The sequence below is a fragment of the Podospora bellae-mahoneyi genome, chromosome 4, assembly GCF_035222275.1.
Source record: "Podospora bellae-mahoneyi strain CBS 112042 chromosome 4, whole genome shotgun sequence".
Taxonomy (NCBI): Eukaryota; Fungi; Ascomycota; class Sordariomycetes; order Sordariales; family Podosporaceae; genus Podospora; species Podospora bellae-mahoneyi.
In genome coordinates, this window is record NC_085883.1 from 3062800 (window position 1) to 3078732 (window position 15933).

The window sequence follows — 15933 nt, forward strand, 5'->3', positions numbered from 1 at the left end:
TGGGGCAGGGGGTCGAGGGGTAGATCGGAGAGGCACGGCCAGCGTAATGACGTGCAGGGTCTGGTGGACGGGAAGAGTCGGAGGGTGTGGTTGGATGGGTGGTGCTCGGGCTTGTTTTGATGGAAGGAGTCGGCTTTTCCTGGGTTGGCTGGTGTTGGGAGAATGGGAGTGAAAGAAGTCGTCGGACTTGGATGAGGTTGGCATGTGGTTTACCTTGATGCCAATGGGAATGTTGTCTTCGCTTGAGACTACCTGGCCTAAGAGCTGTTGCGCAAAGAGTGAGGGAGAGGTGTAACAGACTATGTTATCTACTCTCGACCACACCATCTTCGCAAACCAGTGTTACGTCTCGGTGCTTCTAATCGTCACGCCCTAGCTTTGCGATAGTGTTGTCTTGACTTGCTTCAACATCGTCTCAGCTTGATCTAGACGTTATCCGAGACTAATCGCAAGCTTATTAAATTTACCTTCTGTGCAAGAGAACAGATATATACAACCGAAGAGGGGAAAATATTGTGTACTTGTTCCAAGCCAGTTTCATCTGAAAGGTTGTGGATAGATAATTCGCTGGTGCATTTGTTTTTGCCTCTTATGAAGAGACCGCTACCCCTATTTATGCCCCCTTTTCGACTAGGTCTTGGCAGGATACATACGATGGCCGACATCACAAGTTGCAATGGGAAATAAGGACAACAAAAGGCCTGACAGGTTGAAGATGCGGAATATACGAGCTCTATTAACCTTCTTTCCCGTCATCGGGTGGAATACCTTAGGAGATGCTTAGTATCTTGGAGGCTCCTGCGCCGCACCAATACCGTGGTTGTTGACTCGCATTCCTCGCATTGGCAGAGCCGGGACACGCAAACCGTTCCCATGAGAGGTCACACAAGCTGTCAGCCAACCATCTCCGGTCTGATCGTCCAGCAATGTTCTACTGCTCCAATTGTTTGACGTTAACCATTAAAATGAGGCCGCCAAGGCTTGAAGCTTAAAGATGAGATTGTCGCCAAACCAATCGGATTAACCAAGGGAACCCGAGATTGGGCTGGGGCCAAGACTCAGTTGGTGGTTGAAGTCTGGCTGGAAGGATGTAAAGAGGCGTATGGGAGACTTGAACACCACATGCTGGTGGTCTAGGAGGGATTAGAGTGAGAATGATGATGATTCTGCTCGGGATGGATCCGACGACAACGTTTACATCTCCTTGTATCGACTTATACAACCAAAAGAACAATATGTCAACACACATGCCCGTGTATATAGCGCCCTCTTCTCTCAATGCATTGCCTGATCCTTTCCATTAATGCAAGTCTCCCCCTTTTCTCGTAGGGAGCCGTCAAAATGGCCAAAATACCCACCACCCAAGTCTTCCAAAAGGGCTCCGTCTGGATGTACTCCCCTTCCCTGCCGCCTGCCATCCTCTTTCTGATCCTCTATTTCTTCGCCTGTCTCTACATCACCTACCTCACCTTTCACCGGTACAAGACCTGGTACATGACCGTCTTCCCTCTTGGTGCTTTGCTGGAAGTGGCAGGCTACGCGATGAGGATATACTCGGTCAAGAACCAGGGGAACATTGTACGCCCCCCTCCTATAGACCCCCTTCCAACCCACGAACACAGCCCAACCCTTCCTCTCAACCCCGCTCATCCCTTCTTCTTGTCTCTAATTTCTAACCCAAAAAAAGGCCGCCTTCATAGCAACCCTCACCCTCCACGTCCTCGCCCCCCTCCTCTTTGCCGCAGGGAACTACCTCCTCCTCGGCCGGCTGATCTCCCACTCCCTCCCCACCCGGCACACCCTCCTCAAGATCCCCACCCGCTTCATAACCCGCCTCTTCGTCGGGTTCGACATCCTCGCCGCTGCGATCCAGGGGTCTGGGACCTCCATCGCCGCGTCGGCGAACTGGACTGGACTGAAGGCATTATCGGGAGTTGACGTGCTTGTTGCTGGGCTGGCAGTGCAGGTTGCGGGAGTGGGGGTTTTTCTTTTGGTTCTGGGGAGGTTTACTTTTCTGGTGAAACAGCTGGGGAGCAAGGGGGGAGGTTGGGGGGGGTTGCTGGTGGCGGTTTGGGTGTCGAGTGGGTTGATTTTCGTGAGTACTTCAACTGACTGGAGATGTTGGTTGGGGAAAGGGAGGGAGGGTGCTAATCATGGATAATACCTAGGTGAGGTGCATTTACCGGCTGGTCGAGTTCGTGGAAGGGATTGACGGGTATGCTTTTCGAAATGAGTGGTTGTTTTGGGTGTTTGAGGGGACGGGGATGCTACTGGCGATAGGGCTATTTTGTGTTTGGCACCCGGGGGCTTGCTTGAAGAGGGGGGAGGTGACAGAGGGAGAGAAGAGTGAGGGGGGAAGTGACACTCAGGCGTGAGGTTGTTGTCAAGAGATGGCCGTTCACCTAGCGAGCAGCTAGCCTCCTGACATAATTCATCGGCCACTCTGCGTATTTTTCGTACTCGACAGGCAGCCCGGCAGCAAGCTTCTCCATCCAGGCAATGCAGGTTCTTTTTCGATAGGCAAAACGCCCACCTTTGTTGCAGGTAGTGAGAGCAATGTGCCCGATGGCAAACTCGATGAGAACAAAGTGGATGAAGAGCAGTTGGGCTGGATGGTTGTTGGGGTCGATAAAGGGGGCGAACTCTTCATTGCTGGAGTGGTTGAATAAGGAATACAGGGCGGCAAACTGAGAAAAGGCTGTATAGGTAGCAAGTCAGCATTTGATCTCTCCCAGAAAGACCGGACTGGTACTGACCTTCTGACGCCGACGTCCTGGCAGCTTTTGCAATCGCCTCTGTTGAAGCCAAGAACTTAACCTCCAACGGGCTCTTACACAGAGGTCCGAGTGCCCTCAGAGACTTCAAAAAGTCACCAATGAGAATCTCCTCATCCTCGCTCAAATCCAAGGGAACGATCCCAATGACTCGTCGGACGCTATCACAGTACCCTTCCTGTGTAAACTCACGGAACAACGAGTTCTTCATGCTGCCCATAGCGGTATTTGCAATAATATGACACCCCCTAGACATGGCGAGAAACTCAGGCATACCCTCAGCCATACAGCTCGCTTGAAACGCCAAAGCCATCATAGCAGCAAACCTCGCATCCCCCTCAGCCTGTGAAGAGCAAGGCTTACTCAAACTGTTGTTAAGAGACTGTATCGCCTTGACACGGTGAGCCAGCGCTTGCGAAGAGCAATTCCCCCCATGCAAATCAAGATGTGACGCCGCCAGCCCAAGCATGGCATGCATAAGATAATCATACTGGTGCCCAGTCAGCGTAAGATACTCCCGAGGGTTCTCCAAGTTTGAGAGCTTACGCTATGCGACAAACACGCCGTCTGCATCCAAATCTGATCCCCCTGTATCGGCAAAGGCGGGTACGCAGTCACCAAAAAGTGATGAAAATACCTCATATCCTCCTGCGTAAACACTGTAGTCGTCGATGACTGCAAGCTGTTCGTTGGGACCACCGTTATCACCGAAGCCGAAAACGCCGACGCCATTCTCGGCCGCTCAGGGTACTCACACACCAGTCCGACCCTCGCGCAGTTCGAGCAGGAGGGGATCGTCTCCTGGCATTTGACCTTTCGCCTCTTGCAGTGGAAGCAACCCAGCCGGGACTTTGTGTGTCCCTTTCGCGGGATTGGCCTTCGGCGGGCTCGGGTTCCTGGTTCTTTGGCGTGGGGTGTGCCGGTATGTGGGGTTGATACCGGTGCTGTCTCTGGCCCGGATGAGTCTTCTGCTGATTCGGGGACACCCCCAGGGGAACATGTCGAGCAGGGAACCCAGTGGTTAGAGGTTGGTGATGGGTGGTGGTTGTCCATCCTTGTTTGACGATGCACAAGTGGCTCTTGATCAAGGGTATATTCTCAAATTCTTTACATAAAAAGAGTGTTATAAAAAGTCGGCCTTGGACATTCTCCCCTTTTGATGATGCGGCTGGGGTTGTCGTGGACTCGACGCTCTTCAAGGGTTTGGTCAGCACGACCACATTAAAGGGATGGGGCCGAATGACGCGTGTTTTGGGCTGTGTAAAACTAGAGGAAGTGCCATACGCTACCAAACATTATCAAATCCAGGGGCTGTGCAGAAAGAGAAGTACGACTACTTCCACTTGCTTGCGTGTTGTTGGACGTTGGCGCTGATGGCAGGTAAGCAAGGGTTAGGGTTGAGATGACAGGCTGAGAGAAGATGACGATGTATAAGGTGCCGTGAGTTTAAGCTGAGATGATTTAATATATGATATAATTAAAATCATGGGATAGGACTTGTAGATGCTCAGATAAAGCTGGGATCAGACGGCCCAGAAGCTCGGACACTGAGCTCTGGCGTTGTAGGAACCCTCACCACAAAATAGTTGACACAAAAGTATGTTAACCCATATTATACTATGAACTATACTTTAAAAGTAAATTAATAGGCCTTGAAACGATCTTTTAAAACCTATTAACTATCGCTAAAGGTTTATAAGTTATCTTTAAAAGCCTATATACTATCTTTTAAAGGCCTATAGACTATCCTTCAAGGCATGTTAACCTACTTTAGTATGTCATTATTTTGTGGCAAGGGTGGTAGGATGTAGCTCAACTCACATGGGAACTTTAACAGACCCCCATGCACTCAACCTCACTCCCTCACAAGATCCCTGCCCGAAGGACGCCCTGGTAGAAACGCACAACACCATAAAAGCCCCAAGGGTAAGCTTTTCCCAGACCTAATCCAGTACTACAAACTTATTAAGAGCAATCAACATAGTCATTACAACCCTCTCAGCATTGTAGGTATCTCAGCATGTCTAAGCTTTTATATGTACTCCGCCCATCTTAAAAGTCATCCTCCCCTGAGCCCGAGATGATAACATTGTTCACCTTGAGCACCATGCGGCACAGCTGTGTCGCCAACATGAGCTGCTGCTTCTTTCCAATCAATGGGTCAATAACAAACGCCTCCTTCATGTTGTTGGACCCGCGGCCCATGCAGTCCACACCCAGACGGCCACGGCCAGATGGGTCCTTGACCTGTTGAGACTTGACCTCGGCAAGAGTGGCAATAGGGTTGAGACCGCTGTTCTCGGCAAGGGCCATGGGGATGGCATCAAGAGCCTCGGCGAAGGCGCGCATGGCGTATTGCTCGAGACCGGGGGTCTTGACAGCCTCGTCCTCAACGGCCAGAGAGCATGCAATTTCGGCGGAACCACCACCATAGACAACGCGGTTGTCACGGACAAGGTTCCTTACGACGCAAAGGGCATCGTGGAGGGAGCGCTTGGCCTCATCGATAATCTATGGGAGTGTTAGTTGAAATCCGGTTCTCGGTAAAGATCTCTAGAGAATGTACATACCATCTTGTTGCTACCCCTAACAAAGACTGTTACTGCACGAGTGTTGGCACACTCCTCGATAACAAGCATCTTTTCCCTTGTAGTGCCAAAGGTCATTTCTCTGACGATACCAGCGGTGCCAAGCTTCTCTGGCTTAAGGTCCTCGAATCTGGGAACAATACGGCCGTTTGTCGCAATGGCAATCAGCTCAATCTCTGGGCCACCAACCCATCTTACGGCGGGGAGCTCGTTCTGGAGGAGGAGATGGTTGGCCTCGTCGTCGAAACCCCACTGGCAAATGGCCAGATTGGCACCGGCATCCTTTATTTGTTGAATCATCTCGACGAACTTCTCGCGCTCGTAGCTTTGCAGCTTCTTGAACTCCTCGACGCTGCTGATCTCCAACTTGTGCTTGGTCTTGGGCTTGGGGGGCTCGAACGCGCACGTCAGAATGGCGATCTTGGCGTCCCGGACCTCGGAGGGCATCTGTGGGTGTGAGAAGTCCTTGTCGACAATAACACCCTTGACGAGGAGTGTGTCCTCAAGAGAGCCGCCGACCTTGCCGTCCATCTTGATCAGCTCAAAGTCGACATCCTTCCGTTCCAGATCCGCCACAGACAAGACCGCATCTACGGCGATCTTGGCAAACTGATCGTGAGCCTTGGAAACAATCTTGCTGCCCAAACTTGTTCTCGCAACCTTGGTCAGGTTCTCTGTGTTCTCCTTGTCAAACTCAATAACATCGGAAATCCTGTCGAGTTCCGCTACGGCGATGTCGCAGGCCTGATCGTAACCATCGGCGATGCGGATGGGGTGGATACCCTTGTCGATGAGCTCGGCGGCCTGTTCGAGGAGAGCACCAGCGAGGACGACAACACCAGTGGTGCCGTCACCGATTTCGTCGTCCTGGGACTTGGAAAGCTCCACAAGCAGCTTGGCTACGTGGTTTGTAATCTCCATCTGCTGCAGGATGGTCGCGCCATCGTTCGTTACTGTGATATCGCCGTCGGGGGAGATGAGGATCTTGTCGAGACCCCGGGGGCCTAACGAGGTCTTGACGATGTTCGCAACGGTGCGGGCAGCGAGGATGTGGGACTTGACGGCTTCGTTGCCATACTGGCGCTTCTTCTTGCCCTGACTGAAAAGGGGTATTAGCGGGGCAACGTGGGGGAGGATGTGTTGGACTTGAAAGAATCGAGGGCGGTACTGACTCTCTGACTACAATGAAAGGCCGTCCCTGTTCATCTTTCATCACCGCCGCTGTGGTATGCATCCGTCAGTAACGCGGTGACCGTACCTCGGGGGAGGTGTCGTCGCATACCGTTCGACAAGTCCAAATCTATAAGCCGGGTAGTTAGCACGCTGGGGTCTGCTTAGGAATAAAGCGGTAAGGGTGCTCCTGGACATACTCATCGCCATCTTGAAGGATTGTTTGTTTGTCTCTTGTAGGAAGATGCGCCAAGGTCAGGGTCGTGGTGGTGCTGGCTTCCGAGACGGTTTCCAGAGGTTGGTCAATAAACAGGGCTCCTGGGCTTGCTCCTCCACCGCTAGGCAGCTTTCGCTATCGCCAGAGCTCAGACGCAATCTCAAAAAATTGACCCTCCCAGTTGGCGGCCACGGCAGAATCTAAGTCCGACTCAGCCCTGTGGTTGGCTGTCAACAGCCCGGCCCCCAGGAGCCCCGCGATTTGGGTGTTCACCGCCTTTGGGCACTGTGCCTGTGATGGTGGGGTTAACCTGGCAAAACGGCAGGACAACCCCGCCATCGACATCACTTGTCCCCATCACAGTCCAGAGAAGCCTCCAAGCAAGGTCAACGCCAAACCAATGCGCCTGGGCAGAACTCAAAAGACTTTAATTGAGAGGTTCACTTTCTTCAAGATCAGGGACTGTATTGGCGTCAATTCAGAGTTCTTTACACCGCAACAGAATTTTTCACACCACAACTCAAAATTTACACTCGCCCCTCAAACAACTACTTAAACAGAGGATTCCCTCGCTCCAGCCTCAGATTTCTTTCACCCTAGACCAAGTCATCAACACCTGAACCGCACTTCCCACCAACACTACCAGATACACACAGATCTACACCAACCGACAAGATGTCGCGTCACAGAGCTATCCGCAACTTGGACTATGAGGAGGTGCTGGATGAGTACGAGGTGGATCTACAGGAAGAGGAGGAGAATCGACTTCTTATGGAACAGGGCGTGGTCGATGTTCGCAGTGCCCTCGACACGGAGGCGTCAAAGGTCACCAAAGAGCAAATCGAGGAGGCTCTCTGGCACTACTATTTTGACGTTGACAAATCGGTGACATATCTGACCAACAAATTCATCAACCGCCCAGCACCAAAGGCACCGAAGCCCGCCACTCAGAAGCCCACTGGTAAGTACCTAACCCCTGCAACAGCTACAATTTCCTGCGAGTTTGAAGACTCGTCAGACTGGGCCGAGAACAACCGACACGGACTGGGCGGCCGATATTCACCACAGACGGGGTCTCGACAAGACGATGTGGGCTTCTGGGTGTCGGGATCATGCCCTTCATATCCCCTGCCCCAGGCATCCCTGCCTGCCCTCTTTCACGACATGCCTTGGGGAAACATCCCAAAGGATAGAGAAAGTGTCTTGATTCCGCCCGTGGTACCGCGATCGCGGTGTGGGCTTCTTGGAGGCACAGGAGCGGCGCCAAAGATGACCAAGCTCCAAGCACTGGCTGCAGCGAGGAAGAAGAAGGCTCAGGAGAAATTGTCGGAGCAAGAGGTGGAACAAACTCGAGCTCAGATGACGGGCCTTTCTGTCAGTAGCAGTTCGACAGAGAAGGAAAACATGCCCTTGTCAGGTGCATTCAGCAAGCGTCTCAAGACCTCTTCGTCAACTGCACAGGGGCGTGTGCCTATCATTCCTACAGAGCCGAGATCAGAGTCTGAGCAGCAGAGCGCCAATCCCATCACAAAAGAACCAGAGGTGGTCGAAGAGCCTGCTCAGGTCCCGCCTGTCAAGAAAGCTCAACCTTCCGCCTTTGCCCAGACGCTTTTTAGCAGCCATACCCCCGCCATCACCATCCGACAGGATGTGGTTACATTGGGACTCGCGCCGTCTGTCCTTGAAGCATTTTCGAAGCCCAGTCCGGATGACATCGTTCTCGCGGCTCAAGCGAAAGGTTCGCTTTCGACAAAGAGCGGGTGCTAACATTGATGCTGATAGTTGATACAGCCGGAAAGAAGCCCCCAGCCGGTCAGAGCAAAAAGTCAAAATCAAGCAATACAGATTCACTATCCAGTTCGGTCTCGGAGCTGAAGATCGACGATACACCTCTTCCAAAAAGCCGAAACATCAACGTTCTCTCCGAGTTTGAGAAGAGCACCAAAAAGAAGAGTGCCAGTTTTGTTGTGGTTGGCCATGTCGATGCTGGCAAGAGCACCATGATGGGTCGGCTACTGCTTGACCTTGGTGTTGTTGACCAGCGTACTGTCGAGAAACTCCGAAAAGAAGCCCATACAATAGGCAAATCATCATTTGCTCTTGCTTGGGTTTTGGATCAGGGGTCAGAAGAACGGACCCGCGGTGTCACCATTGATATTGCCACGAACCGATTCGAGACAGAGACCACAGCTTTCACCATCCTTGACGCCCCAGGACACAGAGACTTCATCCCCAACATGATAGCTGGGGCCAGCCAGGCTGATTTTGCCGTTCTTGTTATCGATGCCAGCACGGGTGCCTTTGAGTCCGGGCTCAAGGGTCAAACCAAGGAACACTCTCTCCTGCTTCGAAGCATGGGCGTGGCGCGCATTATTGTGGCCGTCAACAAGCTTGACATGGTGAATTGGTCACAGGAGAGATTTGACGAGATCAAGAACCAAGTCTCCGGATTCTTGTCGGCCACCGGCTTTCAAAAAATGAATATCGCCTTCGTACCAGTATCCGGCCTGCACGGTGACAACATGGTCAAAAGATCCGAGAACCCTGCTGTTGGGTGGTACACTGGACCCACCCTCATCGAAGAGCTTGAGCGTTCGGAACCAAGTGCTCGAGCTACGAAGAAGCCTCTCAGAGTCAACATTTCCGAGGTTTTCCGCACACAGCAAAGTCAGGCCACAGTTTCTGGACGTGTTGACGCCGGATCTTTGCAAATGGGAGACGCCGTTCTGGTCCAGCCGGCCACGGAGAAAGCCTTCATCAAGTCCATACTTGTGGACGAGGCCCCGGCTGACTGGGCTGTCGCCGGACAGAGCGTGGTATTACATCTCAGCCACATCGACCCAATGCATGTCAAATCCGGCGACATTATCTGCGACCCCAACAAGCCAATCCCCAAAGATAAGACGTTCACGTTGAAGGCGCTGGCGTTTGACTTTTTGATGCCGATGCAAGTGGATGTCCACCGGGGACGACTACACTCGGCAGGGAAGATTATCGCGATGCCTGCGCTGCTGGACAAGACCACCGGTGGGGTGAAGAAGAAGAATCCAAGGCTGGTGAAGCCAGGGGAGGTTGCCAGAGTGCGAGTGGAGTTGGACGATCAGGTGCCGCTGGAGGCTGGTCAGAGGGTGGTTTTGAGAAGTGGTGGGGAGACTATTGCTGCTGGTTTGCTAGAGTGATCATCAAGATATCGACAGAGGGACAAGATCGGGATGCTATAGGGGTTAATCAGTTTTCTTTTGTCAAGGCAAGCTATACCATATATCTCTCGGGAATCCTTAGATAGGAGGGGCATGTAAATCTTTTTTTTGAGCTTTTGTGAAACAATCTCCGAGCTTTTCGTGGCTAGTCTCTGAGCATTTTTTAGACGGTATCTGAGCTTTTATTAGAAGTATCTGAGCTTCTCAAGAAACCTGGAAGTTATCCCATACTTACAATTTCGCCATCTTTATACTGAGTGTGTTATACTACATAAGTATATTGCATTAAATAGAGGTAGGAAAGGTAAGACCTTGTAGTGGGAGTGGAAGAGGCCTGTAGACGTATGTAGCCTAAATACATAAGGTAGCTTTCGTTACACACCGCAATCTTCCAGGTTTAATGGATAGAAACCCAGGTGGCACTCCATATATGAGGTGCAAAGCTGATGGATCAAAAAGAGAGGTATTGAGGAGAGCTAGTATGAAGAACGATATGCCAGTCCTCCACCAGTGCCAGTCCACTTGACAGCCTTCTCCCAAATCAATTATCTTGCACCTATCATTTGGAGTGCCACACTGGCTTCGTGTAAAATAAAGTCTCTGTCCATCAAATGGTCTCTAAGCTTTTATTAGACAATCTCTCAGTTCTAATCAGACACTATCTCAGTTTTTATCAGATAGTATCCAAGTTTTCATTAAATACTATCTACTTTATAAATTGTATGTCTAGGCGTTTAGTAACAATGATTTTGAGCTTTTACTAGCCAGTCTTTGGACTTAAGTTAGATAGTATCTGAGCTTTCATTGGACAGCAGCCCAGTTTTCATTAGATAGTATGAGTGTGAGTGTATGTGATTTTTTTAAAAAAAAAACCCCGAAGCCAACGCAAGATAGGTACGCTGAACAGTGGCCCTGCCCACTGCAAGAAGGCGAAACAATTCGCCCGTCGGAGGTTGCCGGAGATATCTAGAAATTGGCAGGAAGACATCTTACAGCCTCAAAAGACTTCTTCACCTTACAGATTAGTCCCCACGAGCGGAGATTATTAGACACTATCTCAGCTTTTCAAGAAAATTATCCTATGCTTCGAGCTGAGCAACGTTGTCTTTCCTGGGCACAGAGAGATGTCGTTGGAATTGGCATGCCGCCTCATCAATCAATCCAGCTTGGTGTTTGATACAAGTGGGGCATCTTGGCGCTACCAAAAGCGGGAGCGGATAGCCGCAAGCCGCAACTTTGGGAAAAGGCCACTCTGGCACTTGGGCAGGCAGGGATTGGTGCCGATGAGTGGTCCGTGAGTTGCCAATATGTGGGGTTATTGAAACTCCAGTGAACAGCTTGCAGTTCCATGCCCCAAGCTTCTGTTGGACGACAGAATCGTGTAGAAGCTTCAGGTGGACGTTGAGCAATGCAGTGTCGGAGCAACACTTGGGTGAAGTGAATAAACAGAGGCAAACATGGGATATGGATAGCATTGGAGGAGCACATGATTCAAGTAGGCGAAGTAGTTGAAGACAGAGAGAGACAGATCTGGAATCAGCTAGCCTATTGGATGATCTTGCAAGTGCTGATGAGAGCTCGATCCATTGTATCTAGGCGGTGCATTTCGGAGCTCTAGGCGCGCTTCAGGTGCAGTTGAGGATGGCAAAAAAGGAACAATCGGGGGAGGCTCAAGTAACAGTGACTCGTGGGAGAATATCAAGCTGCGGGGTAATTGGTGGGAGCAGCTCAAGGCTGCAAGTCACCGCTACCTTTTGTTCCCATGGAAGGTTGCAATAGCGGGGGCAAACCAACCAAGTGAATCGATTGGGCAGGCCCTGCAAGGCCCGGAAGGCGGGCGCGGGCTGCTGGCGGCCAGTGCTAAAGTGTGAGGTGGCTAGAGCCCAGAATAAGGACAGATTTCCCAATTCACCACCAGAAAATTTAAGGATACAAGTCAGCTTCTGCTCTCTTCCTTCTTCCTCTTCCTCTCCCCAATCCCAACGATTGATCCACCACTCCGGTACATCAACGTCCTCTCTTACCTGGTCAGCTGGTAGGATTGGTATTTGACGGCAAGCCCATAGTTGGCATTCATCCTTTTTCCATACTCTTTGTCACACCTGCTAGCAGGAGAGCGAGAGGTTTTCTTTTCTTTACACGTCAGTCACACACACAGCCTTCGGCATGGAACGTCGATCGCGGAGCTGGGCCCTCGGCCTCAGCATCATTGGGTTTTTCGCCCTTCTCTTCTCTGCTGGTTTTGTCCAGCAAGTAAAAGCGGACGATGTCTCGGAATATGGCACTGTTATCGGTATTGTATGTTCTACCCCTCCACAGCCCTCCTTGGTTTGCGGTCAGGACAATTGCTAACGAGCATTCTCCACAGGATCTGGGAACCACCTACTCGTAAGTTCTACACAAACGACGGCGTCGCCGATTTCTCGAACCACCCCGCCGCTGCTGTTCTGGTCTTTGGCGCAACTGCGAGCACTGGTGACACGGTGTCAACTTTGACAGATCGGCAGTGCGGGGTGTGGGGGAGCAAAAGCAGACTTGGGAAGCAGGAAGCTAACTAGACCCTAGTTGCGTTGGTGTGATGCAGAAAGGCAAGGTCGAGATTCTCGTCAACGATCAAGGAAACCGTATTACCCCCTCTTATGTCGCCTTCACCGATGAGGAGAGATTAGTCGGAGACGCCGCCAAGAACCAGGCTCCCGCCAACCCCCACAACACTATCTACGATATCAAGCGCCTCATCGGCCGCAAGTTCTCTGAGAAGGAGCTCCAGACTGATATCAAGCACTTCCCCTTCAAGTATGTTCCCAATGACTTTTGAGTCGCTCCTGACAACCACTAACTTGCGTTTGCAGGGTCGTCTCCAAGAATGACAAGCCGGCCGTCACCGTTAAGGTCAATGGTGAGGACAAGACCTTCACCCCCGAGGAGATTTCCGCCATGGTTCTCGGCAAGATGAAGGAGACTGCTGAGAGCTATCTCGGCAAGAAGGTCACCCACGCCGTTGTTACCGTTCCCGCCTACTTCAACGACAACCAGCGCCAGGCCACCAAGGATGCCGGTATGATTGCCGGTCTCAACGTCCTTCGCATTGTCAACGAGCCCACCGCCGCTGCCATCGCTTATGGTCTTGATAAGACCGATGGCGAGCGCCAAATCATTGTCTACGACTTGGGTGGTGGCACTTTCGATGTTTCCCTCCTCTCCATCGACCAGGGTGTCTTTGAGGTTTTGGCTACTGCCGGTGATACTCATCTTGGTGGTGAGGATTTCGACCAGCGTGTCATTAACCACTTCGCCAAGACCTTCAACAAGAAGCACGGTGTTGATGTCACCACTGACGCCAAGGCCATGGGTAAGCTCAAGCGTGAGGCCGAGAAGGCCAAGCGTACCCTTTCCAGCCAGATGTCCACCCGTATTGAAATCGAGTCCCTTTTCGGCGGCAAGGACTTCTCTGAGACCCTTACCCGCGCCAAGTTCGAGGAGCTCAACAACGACCTCTTCCGCAAGACTCTCGAGCCTGTGAAACAGGTTCTCAAGGACGCCAAGGTTGCCAAGGGCGAGGTCGATGACATCGTTCTTGTTGGTGGTTCTACCCGTATCCCCAAGGTCCAGGCCCTCATTGAGGAGTTCTTTGGTGGCAAGAAGGCTTCCAAGGGCATCAACCCCGATGAGGCCGTCGCTTTCGGCGCTGCTGTCCAGGCTGGTGTTCTTTCCGGTGAGGAGGGTACTGAGGAAATCGTTCTCATGGATGTTAACCCTCTTACTCTCGGCATTGAGACCACTGGTGGTGTCATGACCAAGCTCATCACCCGCAACACTCCTATCCCTACCCGCAAGAGCCAAATCTTCTCCACCGCCGCTGATAACCAGCCCGTGGTCTTGATCCAGGTTTACGAGGGTGAGCGTTCCATGACCAAGGACAACAACCTCCTCGGCAAGTTCGAGCTTACTGGCATCCCCCCCGCTCCCCGTGGCGTTCCCCAAATCGAGGTCTCTTTCGAACTCGACGCCAACGGAATTCTCAAGGTTTCCGCCCACGACAAGGGCACTGGCAAGGCCGAGTCCATCACCATCACCAACGACAAGGGCCGCCTTACCCAGGAGGAGATTGACCGCATGGTTGCCGAGGCTGAGAAGTACGCCGAGGAGGACAAGGCCACCCGTGAGCGCATTGAGGCTCGCAACGGTCTTGAGAATTACGCCTTCTCCCTGAAGAACCAGGTCAACGATGAGGAGGGTATGGGCAAGAAGATCTCAGAGGAGGACAAGGAGACCATCCTCGACGCCGTCAAGGAGACCCAAGACTGGCTTGAGGAGAATGCCGCCACTGCCTCCACCGAGGACTTCGAGGAGCAGAAGGAGAAGCTGTCTGGCGTTGCTTACCCCATCACCAGCAAGCTTTACAGCGCCGGTGGTGCCGGTGGCGAGGACGACGAGCCCGCTGGCCATGACGAGCTTTAAAGGAGTAACGTAGCATCATAGATTCCCCCAATGTTTTTTTCGCGTTTTTTTGATGGCTCGATGATAAAAGAGAGAATCATCATCACATAATGAAGGTCCTCGAAGAGATGATGTGGTATGTTTGTGGATGTGGTCTTTTGTGATTTTCGGGTTGGGTGAAATGGGTATATTCATCATGGTCATAGGAAGGAAGCAAGGGTGGGCATATTATTCTGTGATTGTCTGGTGTGTGTCGGTTGTAGTAGGTGGCGGGCGCATCGCGGGCTTTTGTAAAGTTTGTATGAAGTATAAAGAAAAAAAAACCTACTTGAAACATTTAAATGTCCCAAGATGATGTGAATGTTGTATGGTGAATCTTGGTTGAATGGAAGTTGGCAATGTTCGATGGGATGTGCTACGATGTCATCAAAGAGCACGATGGAGGCTATTGGAACCGGACGTCTAACATTCGTAATTGCAGGAAAGAACAGTGGTTGGCCATGGCTTTGATGCAGGTAGCATCGTGGTGATAATGTGACAGCCTTGAAGATATCAACCGTTGTCGCTGCGTCTTTGGTTGCATCCTCACCAACACCGGCATCGCTGATCTATCACTTAATCCACTCATCACTTGCCTCACTTCTTCATTTGATTGTGAACTCTTGAAGATTTGGGCCAATTTTGCCACAAAATAGAGGCTATGTGTTGGTTGGAGTGTGGTGGGTTGGGAATTGGGAGTGTTTGATGTGACAAGGTGGTTTGGGGATGGATCAATCATGACGGCTATGTTTGTGTAAAATAAACAACACAGGCTCAATGGTCTAGTGGTATGATTCGCGCTTCGGGTTTTCTTTACAAATCCAGAACTTGGGAAACCAGTTCAAGCCTTGTGCGAGGTCTCGGGTTCGAATCCCGATTGAGCCCGTTGTTTTTGGCTGTGGTGGTGCTGTTGGGTTGAATAAGCACTTTCTTTTTGGCTGGGTGGGACTTAGGGGAGTTGGCATGGTGTGAAGGAAGGAGAGGAAGCTGCGGTATGGATTGATGGTTGGTAGGTGATTGTTGGACTACGGGGGTCTTGGTGAGCTTTGTGAGGTTGAGGAGCTGAGAATGGAGACCTCAAGACACGAGACTCGGGGACTTGGGAGGCTCAACCAGTGAATTATGACGCTGAGATTAGCAGGTCTAAAGACTGGGCAAAGCCTGTCACAATGGATATTCATTCACGGCACGAAACTGAGTTGGCTGGTTGGAATAGCGATTGTAGCCTGCAAGTGTGTTTTCATTGCACAAGTGAACTTGAATCTGGCGAGCAAAAAGCACTTTGTGACAGACCTGATGTTAGAATAGGAGTCTGAAGTTGGGGTTAGGGTTGTGAACGAAATATCATTTGCGAAGCCATGATTCTGTTTTATATCAACTGACTGACGATAGTTCTCGGCGTCTGACTCACACGTGATGATGTTAGTAAAAAGGATGCAATTATGGTTTGCGCAGTCTTGTCGTTGTCTTGGTGGGTGAGAGGTGTGTCACATCTTCCTCACAGT

The 15933-nt window shown here is 51.3% G+C and overlaps 5 protein-coding genes and 1 non-coding gene across 6 annotated transcripts; 4 read left to right on the top strand and 2 right to left on the bottom strand.

Moving 5' to 3' along the window:
* Nucleotides 1-1236: 1236 nt before the first annotated feature.
* Nucleotides 1237-4002, bottom strand: QC761_406450 (uncharacterized protein). The gene is made up of 3 exons (XM_062878920.1): nt 3321-4002; nt 2757-3264; nt 1237-2698 (listed from the first exon to the last, which is right to left on the bottom strand). Exons 1-3 carry the CDS (start codon nt 3825-3827, stop codon nt 2403-2405), a joined length of 1311 nt encoding a protein of 436 aa, XP_062732611.1. The 5' UTR covers nt 3828-4002; the 3' UTR covers nt 1237-2402.
* On the top strand, nt 1342-2161 carry QC761_406460 (uncharacterized protein; the record flags this gene model as incomplete). Its single annotated transcript, XM_062878921.1, has 2 exons — nt 1342-1578; nt 1688-2161. The coding sequence occupies 2 exons, from the start codon at nt 1342-1344 to the stop codon at nt 2159-2161; spliced, it is 711 nt and encodes a 236-aa protein (XP_062732612.1).
* A 759-nt stretch (nt 4003-4761) lies between the features above and the next one.
* On the bottom strand, nt 4762-6928 carry CCT5 (T-complex protein 1 subunit epsilon). The gene is made up of 4 exons (XM_062878919.1): nt 6733-6928; nt 6535-6662; nt 5345-6461; nt 4762-5285 (listed from the first exon to the last, which is right to left on the bottom strand). The coding sequence occupies exons 2-4, from the start codon at nt 6594-6596 to the stop codon at nt 4827-4829; spliced, it is 1638 nt and encodes a 545-aa protein (XP_062732613.1). The 5' UTR covers nt 6597-6662; nt 6733-6928; the 3' UTR covers nt 4762-4826.
* Nucleotides 6911-10167, top strand: QC761_406430 (uncharacterized protein). The gene is made up of 3 exons (XM_062878918.1): nt 6911-7710; nt 7735-8487; nt 8541-10167. The coding sequence occupies exons 1-3, from the start codon at nt 7425-7427 to the stop codon at nt 9926-9928; spliced, it is 2427 nt and encodes an 808-aa protein (XP_062732614.1). The 5' UTR covers nt 6911-7424; the 3' UTR covers nt 9929-10167.
* Nucleotides 10168-11848: 1681 nt separating this feature from the next.
* KAR2_2 (ATPase with role in protein import into the ER) lies at nt 11849-14737 on the top strand. The gene is made up of 4 exons (XM_062878917.1): nt 11849-12247; nt 12318-12337; nt 12515-12757; nt 12802-14737. Exons 1-4 carry the CDS (start codon nt 12116-12118, stop codon nt 14408-14410), a joined length of 2004 nt encoding a protein of 667 aa, XP_062732615.1. The 5' UTR covers nt 11849-12115; the 3' UTR covers nt 14411-14737.
* A 462-nt stretch (nt 14738-15199) lies between these two features.
* Nucleotides 15200-15313, top strand: QC761_0069910. The gene has a single exon. It is a non-coding gene; the product is annotated as a tRNA-Pro (tRNA).
* Nucleotides 15314-15933: the final 620 nt, after the last annotated feature.

Bases quoted from the DNA above. Each gene is read 5' to 3' on its own strand.
- QC761_406450 (XM_062878920.1), bottom strand. From the start codon at position 3,827: ATGGACAACCACCACCCATCACCAACCTCTAACCACTGGGTTCCCTGC. The intron at 3,265-3,320 runs GTAAGCTCTCAA...ACTGGGCACCAG, and splicing joins CGGCGTGTTTGTCGCATAGC to TATGATTATCTTATGCATGC. The intron at 2,699-2,756 runs GTCAGTACCAGT...CTACCTATACAG, and splicing joins CAGGACGTCGGCGTCAGAAG to CCTTTTCTCAGTTTGCCGCC.
- KAR2_2 (XM_062878917.1), top strand. From the start codon at position 12,116: ATGGAACGTCGATCGCGGAGCTGGGCCCTCGGCCTCAGCATCATTGGG. The intron at 12,248-12,317 runs GTATGTTCTACC...CATTCTCCACAG, and splicing joins ATGGCACTGTTATCGGTATT to GATCTGGGAACCACCTACTC. The intron at 12,758-12,801 runs TGACTTTTGAGT...TTGCGTTTGCAG, and splicing joins CCCTTCAAGTATGTTCCCAA to GGTCGTCTCCAAGAATGACA.
- CCT5 (XM_062878919.1), bottom strand. From the start codon at position 6,596: ATGCATACCACAGCGGCGGTGATGAAAGATGAACAGGGACGGCCTTTC. The intron at 6,462-6,534 runs GTCAGTACCGCC...ACCCCTTTTCAG, and splicing joins CCTTTCATTGTAGTCAGAGA to TCAGGGCAAGAAGAAGCGCC. The intron at 5,286-5,344 runs GTATGTACATTC...ACACTCCCATAG, and splicing joins TTAGGGGTAGCAACAAGATG to ATTATCGATGAGGCCAAGCG.
- QC761_406430 (XM_062878918.1), top strand. From the start codon at position 7,425: ATGTCGCGTCACAGAGCTATCCGCAACTTGGACTATGAGGAGGTGCTG. The intron at 7,711-7,734 runs GTAAGTACCTAA...CCCCTGCAACAG, and splicing joins CGCCACTCAGAAGCCCACTG to CTACAATTTCCTGCGAGTTT. The intron at 8,488-8,540 runs GTTCGCTTTCGA...TAGTTGATACAG, and splicing joins TCTCGCGGCTCAAGCGAAAG to CCGGAAAGAAGCCCCCAGCC.